This window comes from Anguilla rostrata, chromosome 10 (assembly GCF_018555375.3).
Source record: "Anguilla rostrata isolate EN2019 chromosome 10, ASM1855537v3, whole genome shotgun sequence".
NCBI classification, from domain to species: domain Eukaryota; kingdom Metazoa; phylum Chordata; class Actinopteri; order Anguilliformes; family Anguillidae; genus Anguilla; species Anguilla rostrata.
In genome coordinates, this window is record NC_057942.1 from 31765413 (window position 1) to 31779742 (window position 14330).

A 14330-nucleotide genomic window follows, 5' to 3' on the forward strand; every position below is an offset into this window, starting at 1 on the left:
CATCAGTCTCCGATGGCTTACCTTCCTTTTTTTTCGCTCGGACAAAAAAAAAAAAAAATGATAAAAAATGATCGTTCTAATCCGGATACCCCCAGCGCTTCGCTTTCCCACCGCCATCGCCAGACGCAAACGCCGGGATGTCGCCAAGCGAGGAGAGAGCCGAGAGAAGAGAGGAGAGAAAGAGAGAGAGAGGAGGAGGAGAAGGAGGAAGAGGAAGAAGACGAAGAAGAAGAAGAAGAAGGGAGAGACAGAAGAGGAGAGAGGAGTGCCTTGGCTGCTTCGCGTTTTCAGAGGCGCGCGATCCCTCTCATTCCAACCTGCATTTCTGGGTCACAGGAGGCGTTTAAACTGCACTTATAATTAACAGCTATTTTTAAACAGAAAAAAAAAAAATGGAACACTGGAGAGGTACAAAAGCATTAAAATTGCCCCAGATTCGCTATTGAATGGGACGCGTCGCGGCAGCGCGCCGCGAGATCAAAGCGGGGAAGAGAAAGAGGAGACGGCGCGATCGGGGGGGATAAATTGTTCCCTTCATAATGGCGCAAGAATGGGCCTCTTTTTCCCAGCTGAGGCAGTTTAATAACCGCATTCACTGCGCCGGTGTTCGCTCCGTCCTCCGCATTCTTCTCCCTCTTTTCTGTTGTGCCGCAAACAGCGTCGCAGGTCCAATTGAGCTTATTTCTGAAAATTCCCCCCCCCCCCCCCCCGACCCACCCACCCCCCCAGAAAAAAAAGATACCAAAATTAAGATGTGCCAACGCTGACACCGCCCGAATGAAGAACCAATAGAAGAACGAGGAGGCAGTTACAGGAAGCCTCCCTCTGGACCCTGGCGAATTCGCCCGCTGCTAATTATGTGGAATGCAAATGCACCGTCTTAAAAAGCAGAACTCAGACGGGCTCCGCTTTTTATTTATTCATATACGTATCTGTTCGTTATTTCATTCATTAATTCTGGCTCGTCTTCAGGCCCACTATTTGGAGACCACATAAAAGGGATGAGCAGTACTCCCCATTTTTCCTGTCTGTGGAAAAGGCTGGCAGAGGTGCCCACAATGCATGGCAGAGGTGCATCCTAGATGTATAAGAATAGTATAAGAAATTTATACTATTATTATTGTTATTATTATTATTATTATCATTGTTGTTGTTGTCATACTATTATTGCTGCCGCTGCTGTTGAAACCTATTATTCGGCTGTAAAAAAATGTTGTTTATTTTTTTCTCTCTCTCTGTTGACCGTCTTGTCTCTCGGGGTGACCTGCGATGCTTTGACCAGCACACCCCTTCTCCCTCCAATCTGGTTTAATCGGTAATTTAGTGATGCTGGCCTGATATGTACTCCTTGTCGGTTGCCATAGCTACGGAGTCTTATGGCTTTCTCCTCATGCAATCGTTATGGTTACCTGGTGCATAGCCGTGGTCTGGAATACACATCGGCCGACTTCAAGGGGACATATCCCCTGCATGACCCCAGTGCACTCGAGCTTGAATTATTAAAAGGCAACCCTCTATCCAGCGTGGCCTCCTTCTTCTTTTTCTACTTCCTCTTTTTCTTCTTGGCTCACAAACCGCGTGCATCGCTGGAAAGATGTTTAGAAAAGAAGCCTTGTGATATAATATGATTTTTATTGCCGCATTGTGTGTTTGGAATACATTTTGTTGTTTTGTGTTATGTCATGCGGGCGGGGTGGGGATGGGTGTGTGTGTGTGTGAGTCTGCTGTGTGTGTGTGTGTGTTATACACGATACTGAATACGAAAGACATCTAGGCAATAATCTTGCGTATTCACACAAGCCGTTTATGGGCCCTCCTCAGGGCGAGCTTTGGGGTTCCAGTACGGGTTGGGCCAAATCTTTTTTTTAATTTATTTTTTTTTTTTTAAACAATGTAAACCACAAGGCGTGGTATGATGTCATCCTTGGGCAACGTCGTTCCCTCGGCCGGCTCGAAGCCGCTTACGGAATTCAGCGGCACGGCGCGGTCCCGGCGAAACTTTTCGGAACGCCGCCGCCGCCGCCGCGCGCTCGGACCGCTCGCGTTTGACTTCCCCGGGAAAAACGTGCGTTTTCCCCCCAAGGTCAGCCGCCCGTGAGCGGAACGGATCCCGCTCGGAAAAACGCTCCGCAGCGTTGTTCATATCTCTTTTTGATTTTGTTTTATTGTCGCTGAATGGGAAAATAATAACTTGCCGGGGCTCCGTTGTGCGGCGTTTTATTTTTCATTTGTGGTTTATGGCCTCGATCTCTCTGTTATGACACGGCCGGCGCTCGGGCGGAGGCAAGGGCCTGATAAACGAGCCGCTTTTGTACTTCCCCCCCGAAAAGAATTAATAATTCCATCCCTCCGCCAGAAGTTTTTCCGCGCGGCCGCCGAGCACGATGGGTAACGCTTTAGATTGGAATATAAACGCCCGCGCCGGGGAAGCGGGGGAGAGATCGTAAGACAAGCCGGCCGGGACCGCAGCCGCGCCTTTTTATTGCGGGCCGTGAAAGAGAGCGGCGGCGCTCGTTTCCTCCAGCCGCGGCGGAGATAACCGCGCCGACGCCGCCGCCGCGCCGGCGCTCATCGCCTCCTCATCCCTTTAACCGCTGTTTATTTAGCCTCTCCGCCAAGCACGGACGTCAAAACAATTGCGCGTTACCTAATTTCCCTCTGCCTTTTTTTTTTTCCCCCTGCAGTCACTTAGCTACACGCGCGAGGTGAACGTTCTGGAAATATTACATTTGTAATTTAATAAACAACTGATCTGACATCTGACCAGACGTTTAAAACTCCATCACACTGTGCATCTTGTCACCATGTCTTGTCACATCAATAATATGTTCTAAGAAAACATATGTTTGCATGGTCTGTAGTATGCTCCCTATACTGATACTTCATCCTATTGCTGTTTTCCTTCCGCTCTCTTTAGAATTCATTAACTTTTTCATGAATGCTGGCATAGTTCTCCCTTACATGCGTCATCATGAGCAAAGAGTCAGCCAGGGAAGATTTCACTATCACCCCATCATTTATTTGGAATTAATTTGTAATTCGGGGACTGTGGAATACAAACAAAAGCTTCTTAAAAAGTTAACTAGAAAAGGATTTTTTTTTTTGTTTTAATGTTGTTTTAATTAAAAGCTGGCCTTGACATTGTGACTGTGGAAGAGAGAGAGAGAGAGAGAGTGTTTCCTGATTACTCGTTCGCTCGCTCATTGAGAACCCCGGAAAGGGTGCCAGCCAGCCGCCTGGGTATTTGAGGACAACACCAGCTCCAGCGTCTTCAAGCCTCAGAGCACTTCTTCTTATATAACCGACCCTCCGCTGTGCATTTCCAATTATTTTGAGAAAAACCTTCGATGTGCACTTTGCAAACTTTTCTGCTTTCATGTGTGGAAAAGATGGCCGAAGAGCAGGGACAGTGATTGTTTTTAAAAAAAAAAAAATTTAAAAACGACCCTGACTATTAATTAGAGAAATGGTAATTACGTTATGTAGCTTCATCATCAAACATCCAATGAAATGTCCAGCCTAAATCACGTCATTGATAACTAGAATGTTATATCTGACATGCAGTTTTTTTTTTTAAACACCCAGACTGCAGTTGCAATGCAGTCTGGGTGTTAGAGTGAAAAGGCTTTTGGATGAATTAGTTTCAGTGTAAAGAACTCCTTCGCGTCTCCGGTTGTGTTGGATTAAATATTCAGGTTCTTTATGTCAGTGCCTGGACTCTAAAGTCTAGCCATCTGTCTCTAGCAGGAGGAGAGGTAAAGCTCTGAACAAAAATAGCAAAGAAGTTGGAAGACCTGACAGTTTCTTGAATTTAACTTAATGGGTTTTTTTTTTTTTTTCCAAATGTAAGCAAGGCAAGGGCCAAACTTGAGCTCGGGATGCTCACGGGGTCCGAGCTCGTCCCAATTTGTGCGACGTTACGCAGCAAGAGCACATTTTCACCCCCCGTGGACCGGATACCTTTCTGTTGCGGGGCCATTGCCTACAATCCATCAGTCTTAATGGTTGACTGCAGAGCAGAGAGAGGCAGCAGAAGCCATTTTTTTTTTTAGAAAGTCTTTGGCGGGCTGTAGATTTAACCCCCGTCCTTCCCGGGTCAGCCCTGGAACTCGCGCCGTAAAGCCACCGAAGCTATCGTTGCGGACGATCGCGATTTTTCAAAAAGGGTTTTTTTTTTTTTTTTTTACCCTCGCTGAAAAACAGGTCTGTTATTGCCATAGGCCTCAGAGGTTGGACTAAGGACAGATCCGAAGGCAATTTAACCTGGGGTGATGCTGAGCTAGAAATCAGAAAAGGCAAAGAGGCCTGTTTTATTTTTGGTTTTTCAAAGATTGTGAAGCGGTGCCAGTTGCAATAAGAATCACTCATCTGCAGCAGATTCCATTTTTGTTTAATATTTATTTAGTATGTTTGTATTATGGGACCTTTGAGACTGACCAAAATATAACCCCGCTTACTACAGAGATTGTGGTCGCATGCAATCATTTTGATAGTTGAAATGAGCCGTTGAAATGAGAAAAGAAAGTTCTGTGAAAAAAGGAAAGTGAAGAGTGATCAGTTGCTAATGGCTGAGTCTCCTTTAAGTTTAATCAGAAATTAAAAACGATATTGTAAGTCTAGGATCATTATAAGTTTGAAGGCACGTTTTTTGCTTTCTTTATTCCCTGCTCATTGGACAATCGCTATGAGCAATCAGTATCTCAAACAGAGAGAGACTCTGACTCCCTCCTTGACTTTCAACCTTGTATAGGAGCCTAGCATCACCCATTACACGTATGACAAGCCAGTCTCTCTGAAAATCTTGAAGCACACAAGCCGAACGTTGCGAGAAACCTTTAACGTGTAGAATAAAGCCTCAGCTGACCTTTGACCTGTGGAGGCCGCTGCCTGCACAGCATTTCAGAAATATAGCGATGCTCAGGCCTCTGTGCTCCAGCTGAGCCTCCAGTGCTAGGCCCCGCTGCTCCCCTCCCTCAGGTCAAAGGGGCCGCTGCACACCTGTATATTCTCTTGGGCCGCATCTGTCTGCTGAAACGAGGGGGGGGGGTGGTTTCAGTGGTTTGGGGGGGTCTTGCATCAGCTGGCTTTTTTCTTCAGGAGTTGTGGAAGGTGAAGCTGGCCTCCAGAAAGAATGAGCTGTAGTTGCGTTTTCCCTTCGACCTCCTCCCCCCCTCGTCGAAAAAATACCCCCACCCTCCGCCTTCCTTTTCTGGGTTAAAAAACGCACCTTCCCATGAAAGGTCAAGAGGGGGTCACATCTGCATGCGAAACGCGAACCTTTCGGCATTCCTGGGCGGCCCTAAGCATCGCGGGACTTTTTGGGGTTTGGAAGCGCCTGCGTTGGGCCTAACAAGCCGACCGCCTGCCTTCAGCCGCCGCACGAAAAGAACAGGGCGAGGAGAATTACTCCCCCCCAACCCCTTCGCCACTCCCCCACCCCCACCCCCACCCCCCAAGAGTGAAATTGCCACCCTGCTTGCTTGGGCTGCAACAAATCAAAGTTCTTCCCCACAGAAATGCAGAAATAAGCCGGACGGGCTCTTGCAGGGGGGGGGGCTTTTAACCAGGAAGCAGGGAGTTGCTGAGGCAGGACTTTTTTTTCCCCTGTTCCTGAATTAAGTTCACAAAGGCCCAGCTATTTGCTCTGAGGGACAGAGTTTAGCTCTGCCCCATACCCCCCCCCCCAACCCCCCCCCCCCCCACCACCCCCCTCCCCAACGAGCATTAAGAAGCGGGAGAGAGAATGCCTGCTCTGTCTCTTCGGGGGCCGAACGACTGGCCGACCTCGACCGCCGGGTCGAACCTTTCGCCTGCGCCTCGCTCCCGGGCCTCGCTTAGATGTCGGTGCCTGGAAACCCACGGCGCCGGAGCCGCCGTACATCACAGCGGAGAGCGGGGCGGGCGTCAGTAACGGGGGGGCGGAGCCGGAACCTTCCGGAAAGGCCCGGAGAGCACGAGTCGAAAACTCTTCCCGGAGTTGTCGGGGACTTTCCTTTCGCTTTTGTTTATTGCATATAGTCGTGAGGTATGGAAGGCTTGTTATTTGCAGCTTTCTTTGTCAGAAATTAAACAGATATACAAAAAAATCTTGAAAAGGCAGATTACTTTAGCAGCGCATGTCCATTTCTATTGACACATTATGTGTATGTTCTAATTATAGTACTATGCACCTGAGTACTGATGGCATGTACAGTGTGCATTGGGGTCATCAAGCCTCTGAATGAACCCTTTAATGTGTAAGATCACACATAGTTGATTAGAATGTTCTTATCTTAACATTCTAATGCTGATGTCACAATCACTACCTGTAATTGAAAGCAGTGGAGTTCTAGAACACTGACTTAGAATTTTTTTTTAAAAGCATTCCAAAAAAAAAAACCTGCTCTAGAAAGTGTTAAAAATAAACCCTCAGCCTGCTTAGGGGGACTGCCGGAGCACTACCTACGGAGACTCTCCAGATTGAAATGTCGGCTTGCGCCGAGACGCCGAGGCGGAGCCCTGCTTAAACCAGACGCTCCTGTCTCCAGCCCGCTCGTCCGGGGGGGGGGGGGGGGGGGGGGGGGGGGTGCAACACGCTCGGTCATTAGCGAAGCGGCGAGCCGGCCCGGGTAGGCCGATCCCAGGCCGCTTACGGCTGAGACGTCCTCCTGGCGGAATAAAAAATCCAATCCGGCCTTTTTCACATGACAGCTTTTTGACAAAGTACGGTGCGCGCAAAGCGCTCATTAGCCGGGCGACGGACAGGTTAAACTCTCTATTTGGGGGCTGGCGCTCGCTCTCGCGGGCCGGCGCGGAACGCCGCCTGACGCCGCGAGAAAAAGAGCGTAATTAAAGGTTGGGTTGTCAGACAAAGACGGAAGCTATTAGCTACACGCTGTACACACGTTCCCATGCGGTCGCCCGGGCTAAAACCTGACATGCACACCCCTTTTCTGGCTGACGGTGATAATGAGCTGAGGGCCACAATTTGTGCCTGAAACCATGCGGGAAGGAAGATTGGGGTTGTGCTGTAAAGGCCAGGTGCAGCGCATTCAATTAGCAAGACGTAACAAAAGTGGATTCAAGTGGCAAGACATCACTATATGATAGCTTTCACGAGCACAGTTGCACTGTGGTTGGCTTGTAGATGTCAAAATTAAACTTATGTATCATAGTTACCTCACCCCACATTCTAATCATTCACGTTTATAATATATGCCTGCTGTCATGTGCAGAATTGCTCTCGTTTACATTTGGGAACATGTCGAAGAAACTGTCTTTATCTGGCTGACAGTATCTTTAACAGAACGTCCAGCTGATTAGCAAGGGCCATATGAACAGTGCCAACCTTGCATGTACGTGTACATGTGTGTTTGAGAACATGAATGTGTGCTGTTGCGCATGCATGTTTGTGTTTGGTCTCCTATGGTGATGGAATTAGGGAGGGGGGGGCAGTGAGGTTGTGTGTCTGGCTCTTTGATTGGCTTCTCAGACCATTCCATCATTTGACCCGCCCAGCCCCGCCGCCATGCTTCCCAAAGAAATATATTCCTTTGGTAGTTAAAGGGCTTAAGAAACCTTTTCATTCAGCCACTCTCATTTCTTCCTTTATGATGTCCATAAAATGGCAGAGTGCAGCTTTACTTGAACTAATAATATGAGAGCTTACCGGATGGGGTGATTGATGGTCTTTAAAGCAAGCCAAATTGGTTTCATCTTCCTGGAGATTTTTATCACTGACTTGTTTGCGGTCATGTGTAATCACCAAGACCCAGAGAGGTAACAAGTGTTTGATGTATGACGCTTGAGCCTCTTTTGTCAGGACTGCGTTTATTCCTTCGCCGAAGCTCGTGTTTGGTACTTCAGCTGAAGCACGTGTGCGTTCTCTGTGTGCGCTCGCCCAAGCGTGGGATATGTGTGTGCGCATGTGTGTGTTTTTGTGCGAAAACGATGCATTTGCAAAAATGTCTCTGTGATCCTATGTGTGCACAGATGTGTCCTTGTGTGTATGTGCATGCATGTATATGTGTGTGTGAGCTTTGGGTTGGTGTGGGTGTATGTGTGTGTGTGGGGGGGGGGTTGTATGCGTGTGTGTGGAGGCATATAGTGTGTGCGTGTGTGTTGTGTGTGCATGTGTGTGAGTATAGTGTGTGTGGGGATATATAGTGTTTGTGTGTGTGGATGTATTGTGTGTGTGTGTGTGTGTGTGTGTGTGTGTGTGTGTGAGTATGAGTATAGCGTGTGTGGAGGCATATAGTGTGTGCATATGTGTGAGTATAGTGTGTGTGGGGATATATAGTGTTTGTGTGTGTGGATGTATAGTGTGTGTGTGTGTGTGTGTGTGTGTGTGTGTGAGTGAGTATAGCGTGTGTGTTTACTTTCTGTTTATTTTTTGTTTCTCTCTCCCTCTTTTTCAGATGATGGGAAAGTGTATTCCTGGGGGATGGGCCAAGAGGTGAGCCAAGCATTTCTCCAGCGCAAGCATCGCCAAGAATGTCAAAGGAACACCCCCAAACCCCCCCCCCCCCATTTTTCCGTCGTACACTAAAACGGTTATGAGTAGGCATGGGTCCCTGTGTCTCTTTGAGGACTTAATATCCTTCATAGTTTGCCAAGAACGCACGGCTCTCTAAATGACACAAATCACGTTTATGGGATCTGCTCTTTGTCTGTTTTAACTCTTCTGCTCCTCGCGGACTTGTGGAAATCCCCTTTAATGGCCGGGATTCTGCTTCTCGCGGTTTTTTTTTGTGTTCGTCGAATCGCCCCGCCATGCGTCCTCCTCCTCCTCCTCCTCTGCCAGATAAGGGGTTTCTTTTTTTATCTGATAAGAGCGGGCCCCGTTCCTGGTTTTTATTTTATTTTTTTTATTTGTCTCCGCTGAGATCTTTGAAGAACAGCGTCATTACAGAGCCCTTTCGGAAAGAGGGGTTTAGGAGGGGATCCGTCTAAATCCCCCTCCGCTCCCGTTCCACCGCGGCGCGGCGGAGAACCGGAAAAAGTCCGCGGCAGTCGAAACCCGAGCGAAGAAAAAAAAAAAGTTGGGTTTTTATGATGTGACAAGGAAGACGGGGCTTTGGGGGGGGGGGTAGGCCATAAAGAACGCGTCTGTGTAGGTGGCTGAGACTGCGGCGACTGGGGTTGGGGTTACTTGACATAAATTATTATGGCGGCTGACGTGGCCTCTCCTGTCTCGGCTTTTTCTCCCCCGGCTTTGGTTGCTAACGAGAGTCATTGCATATTCATAGGGCCTCAGCGCTCGCTGTCTTATTCCGCCACCAAACTCCCTCTTTCCCTGCGTCCCTCTCTCTCGCTCTGTCTTTCTCTCTCTCTCTCTCTCTCTCTCTGTCTCTCTCTCTCGCTCTTTTTCTCTCTACTCCCTGTATCTCTCTCCCTCGCTCTCCACCACCCTCCCTCCATCTCCCCTTTATCTCCTCCCTTTCTCTCTCTCTCTCTCGCGCTCCTTCACTTTTTCCTCTCCCTCTCTTCCTCTCCCCTCCTCTCTCTCTCGCTCTCTCTTTTTCCCCCCGCCCTCGTTTCCTCGGCGGGCGAGAGTGTCACTTGGCGCGCGGCGGCGTCTCCGCAGCGCGATCCCGCCCGCCGCCGTGATTGATTGTCTCTCGGTTCCGCCTGACAGGGGGAAAGAGGGCGGGTGGGCGGGGCCCCGGGGCTCCGCGGCAACCGAGAGCCGCCTGATGAAAGCCCGGCCTCGTGATCAGGCGCGAGGCGCGGCCCCGCGGAAGCCCCCCCGCGACAACAGCGCCCGTCACCGACCGGCTCCCGCTCGGGGGAGACAACGCTCCCGCTCGCCAAGTCAAAACCGCCTTCGCAGAAGTTTCCGAAGGAATCCCGCTCACGCGGGGTCGAAGGTCACGCTGTATCAGCTGCGGTGGCACTAAAACTGTAAAAGTAAAGAAAACCCAATAAAGTTGTTTTTCCAAAGCCAAGGTAAACCAGACCAGTGCTAAACCTATTATGGCTTGCAATAGCAATACAGATAACAATCACATTCTTCTTGTTCCCATTGAAATAAAAATGCATACATGACTGAGGTGATGATTAATTTAAATTATTTTGGAGCCTAGAAGGATTATATAAATGTAATCGCCTGTGCTCTACCCTGGGTATTTTGGGAAACTCAACAAGGCCTCTTACATTTCTTTATGAACCGGTATCTTTCTGAAAGTAGTGTTGATCTCTGCCAGGATTTTTTGTGGGTGTTCCGTCTGAGGCTTGAAGAAATTGAAATAAAGGAAATGATGTCGTGTAGGTAATGAAAAGGGAAACGCTCCCCGACGTTCGCCGTTCGGTGATGAGGTCACACAGCCGCGTGAGAGGTTTTCTTTCGCCGCTCATAGCCGGCCAGCTATTCACGTTCCCAGGTACTCTGCTTTTCAGCAGCCGTTTTCTTCCTCCTTGTCTTTCGTTTTGCGCGCAGACAAACAAAAACTCCAAAATAAATGCTCTCCCGGTGTGCGCTCCCGGTCTCGGCCCCCGGACTGTGGAGGGGAACACACCTTTAAGCACCTGGTTAGTTAACGCAACCCAGGTACGTGTGCTCTCTCCAACGTTCAAAGTTGCCGAGACCAATCCGCCTCTCTGGCGGACCGCGGTTCACAAGTGAGTCGCGCAAACAATGCGATCGATAATTGAAACGGCGGGTTGTACGAAAGGACGAAACGCGCCCAACTGATGTTCCGGCTCGGAAATAATATTTTCGTTTCCACTTTACGCGCGAGGCCTTTTCATTGCTGAATTCTGACGCCGCGCCTCTGCCCAAATTACAGGGTAGACTACTTCACCTTCCGCTGACCTCTTAAACGGAGAATAATGACCCTTCATTACCCACTCCACTCAATCTGCGCAGTGCTCGTGCTCGGATTTCACTCACTTTTACTGCAATTACCGCAGACCCCGGCCGCTGTAATGTCCACTAAATATTGACCGCCAGGAAGCGAGTGTCCCCTCCGCGCGGACCGTGTTCCCTGGCATGAGGACCAGGGAGAGAGAGAGAGAGTGTGTGTGGGTGTGTGTGTGTGTGTGGGTGTGTGCATGCGTGTGTGTGTGTATGTATGTGTGCGCACGCTCTTGTCTATGTATTTGTACATGTTCAGGTCTGCATATTTGCACGTGTGTGTCTCTGCTTGTGTGTTTCTGGGTGAATATGAATGCCAGTGTGAGTGTATGTGGATGGTTCTGTATATGTATGTTTGCATAAGTGTGTGTGTGTGTGTGTGCGTGCGCCAGTCTGTACATCCTTTCATGTGTACAGGTGTCTGTATGTGTGTGTGTGTGTGCGGATGTGTGTGTGTGTGAATGTGTGTGTGTGGATGTGTGGATGTGTGTGTGTCTGAGTGTTTGCTTTTTACCCTGGCAGTTCATCTGAATTCATGCTGTCAGGTGTTGCCACGCCACATGCTAGCAGCGCCTGGAACCAGCTGTTTTTGGTCACAGCAGGGGGGGGAAGAATTTTACGGATGCACCAGACAGCCCCGCGCAGCAGCGGGAGCTCAGAGACCACGCTCGACCTTGCCTCGTACCGCTCCGTCTGAGGAGCGGGAGAGAAAAGCGTGCGGTAGCGGAAAGGAAGCGAGCGCTGGCTCTAGCCCAAGCCCAAATATCAGCCGTTTAATCATAGAGGAGTCGACAGAAAGAGTCGGAAGATAATGGCCGCCAGGCCTGAAAGCAGGAGGTCGTTTTGCCAGGTTCCATCTTACAGCAGCGTCCGCAAGTCCATATTAATGACCCTGTAGCAGCGATATGATTAGCGAAGCAAGAAATCAATTATTGTTTAAGGGAATCAATGGGAGCCACTCAACACGCGTGTCCGGAGGTTAATTAATAAACCCGAAAAAGACGTTAAGCTGGCATCCGAAAACGCCGCTCCGCCCGGCCGTCTGTCCGAGTCGGGTTTTGCTCGGCCCCGGCGGTTCCAATTAGCCGCGGCGGGACGCTCGAACGCGAGACCTGCTGGCACGCGCGGTTCGATACGTTCCCGTCCTGTGGCCGCGGAGCCTGGGAGCGGCGGCGGAGTAATGGCTTATTTGGAGCGGTTCCCGGGCATCGATTAGGACTCAGGCGGGGGGCTGACATGATCGCGCCGGCTGGAGAGAGCGGCCCGGGATCTCCGGCGCGAGCGCTACTCATCCGCTCGGCGCGACGGGTTTCGCCCGCTCGTTAAAAACAGCGTCCGAATCGGCGCTCCCAACGGCTCGATCGATCCGCGGGACGCACGCGAACACGCGCGCAGGCAGGCACACACACACAAACACGGGTAACACGTAAACACACACACACACAAAGGGAAATACACACACGCGCGGCGCGCACACACCTGTCTGCAACATGTGATCTAATATCCAGCCCTGATGATCGTATTGTTATGAAAACTCCGGCAGGTCTCTCAAGGATCCAAACCAGTTGTGAGGCAGGTCTCCCTGGAGGGGACTCACAGCTCTGGGAATTCCTCCACAGTCTAACCAGCTCCTGAGAAAACCCAGACGCGCCGTCTGACTCACAGAGCAGGAGTCTAAAGGCACGCGGTTCACAGACAGATTTATGATTGACAGAGCGCGGGGGGGGGTTGGGGTTGGGGTTGGGGATTTGATTAACCAACTGATGGCCTAAGTGACGAGACGTTAAATTGTCAGCCTCGTTGCGGCAAATACAATGAAAACATTGACTTTTCTCCAGTTAGAGAAATTTATTTTTCCCCGAATGACGATCCTTTAAGTGGGATCCAGGCAGGCCGCCAGGCCCGGCGTGTCATACGTTGCAGTTCAGAAACGCAGCACACACGTTTTTAAAACAGTGTTAAGGTTTACTTGTGTGTGGATCTTTTGCGGAATCGTAGCGCGATAAGTAGGCCCCTCTTTGGCTAATTCGGTCTCCCCTTCCCAACTGGGGGGGGGGGGGTAGAGGAGAGCGGGAGGGGAGGGGAAGGGACGCTAGCAGCCAGCGGCTGGGCTGTCGGAGCAGGCTGCCAGGCGTGCTGCGTGTGATCATTGTCAAACCCGGAGACAAAGTGGTCCCGGCTCTCTGCAGCCTAATCAATCGGAATGCATCAGAACGCGTGTTTGCGAGAGAGAGAGAGACGCGCGGTGGAGAGTGCGGCGATGTCGCTGAGGAGCGAAGCGGGGGGGGGGGCGAGCGCGGGAGCGCCTGGATTGGGCGGGCGCGAGCGCCGCCGGAGAGTCCGACTGGAAGATGAGAAAGGCGAAAAAGACGCCGCCGCCGCCGTGGGAATCGATGGGAAGGAGGGAGAGAGTCGCTCGCTCGCATCGCGACCGCGCTCGCTCAGGAAGAGGGGAGGCAAATGTAATTGAGTGTGCGCGTGTTTGTGTGTGTGTGGGGGGGGGGGAAGGGGTGTGGGTGTATGTGTGTGTGTGTGTGGGTGCAGGTACGGGTGCGTGTGCGTGTGTGTGTGTTGGAATTTGTATGTGTATACATGCGTGTTTGTATGTGTGCATGTGTTTTTGTGTTTGTATGTATGTGTGTGTGTGTATGTTGGTATGTATTTGTATTTGTGTGTGCATGTGTGTGTGTGTAAATGTGTAAATGTTTGTATGTGTATATACAAGTGTGTGTGTCTGTGTCTGTGTCTGTGTGCATGTGTGTTTGTACATGTATATGTGTGCCACTGTGTGTGTGCAGGGGTGGAAATGTGTGTATCATGTGTGCTGTGTGTTTCCGCAGGGTCAGCTGGGACAGGGGCAGAACATGGCCTTCCTCTCTGCTCCCTGTCTTCTCCAGTCCGGAGTGCTGTCCCCTGGAGTCCTGCAGATCGAGGCCGGGGAGAGCTACAGCGCCGCGCTCACAGGTAAGACACCCCGGAGTCCCCCTCACGTCCCTATGGAAACCGTCAACCTCCAGAGCTCAGCGTCAAACCAAGGGTTCTCTTTCTGATACCACAGTCTGATTCTACCATAGAATATCTGATGCACTAGATTTGATTTTGAGCCGTCTTCAGAGGACCATAGACGTATGTGATACTGTAATACACTGGTTATCCACAGATGGGTTTGGCTATTTATGGTCCAGGCATTGACTGACAGCAGGTGAGTCCGGGTCCCATCCAATCAAATGCAGCCATTAAATAATCAGGATCAGAGCCGGAATGAAAAACCAAAGGCAGCAGCGGATCGTTGATGCAGATTAACGCTGTGGGAGAATATTACATTTTACACCGACGCCGTAATGAGTTTGATCACATCTGTTCCTAACGGAATACTGAAATCTTCACATAAAGGGCACTACAAAGCGTAACTTCTTCACTTAGAAATCAGAACTGCTTCACAATTGAAACAATCTGAACCGCACCCTCCCTGATAGCAGTCATCAAGCCCAGTGGA

The 14330-nt window shown here is 50.2% G+C and overlaps 1 protein-coding gene across 2 annotated transcripts in view; it reads left to right on the forward strand.

The window, feature by feature from the left end:
• LOC135233206 (probable E3 ubiquitin-protein ligase HERC4) overlaps positions 1–14330 on the forward strand; it is a 367748-nt gene that overhangs the window by 338685 nt on the left and 14733 nt on the right. For both annotated transcript variants that reach the window (XM_064296521.1, XM_064296519.1), the window contains exons 8-9: positions 8397–8434; positions 13675–13798. In XM_064296521.1, coding sequence (XP_064152591.1) covers positions 8397–8434; positions 13675–13798 — 162 coding nt within the window. The remainder of the gene's footprint in view (positions 1–8396; positions 8435–13674; positions 13799–14330) is intronic.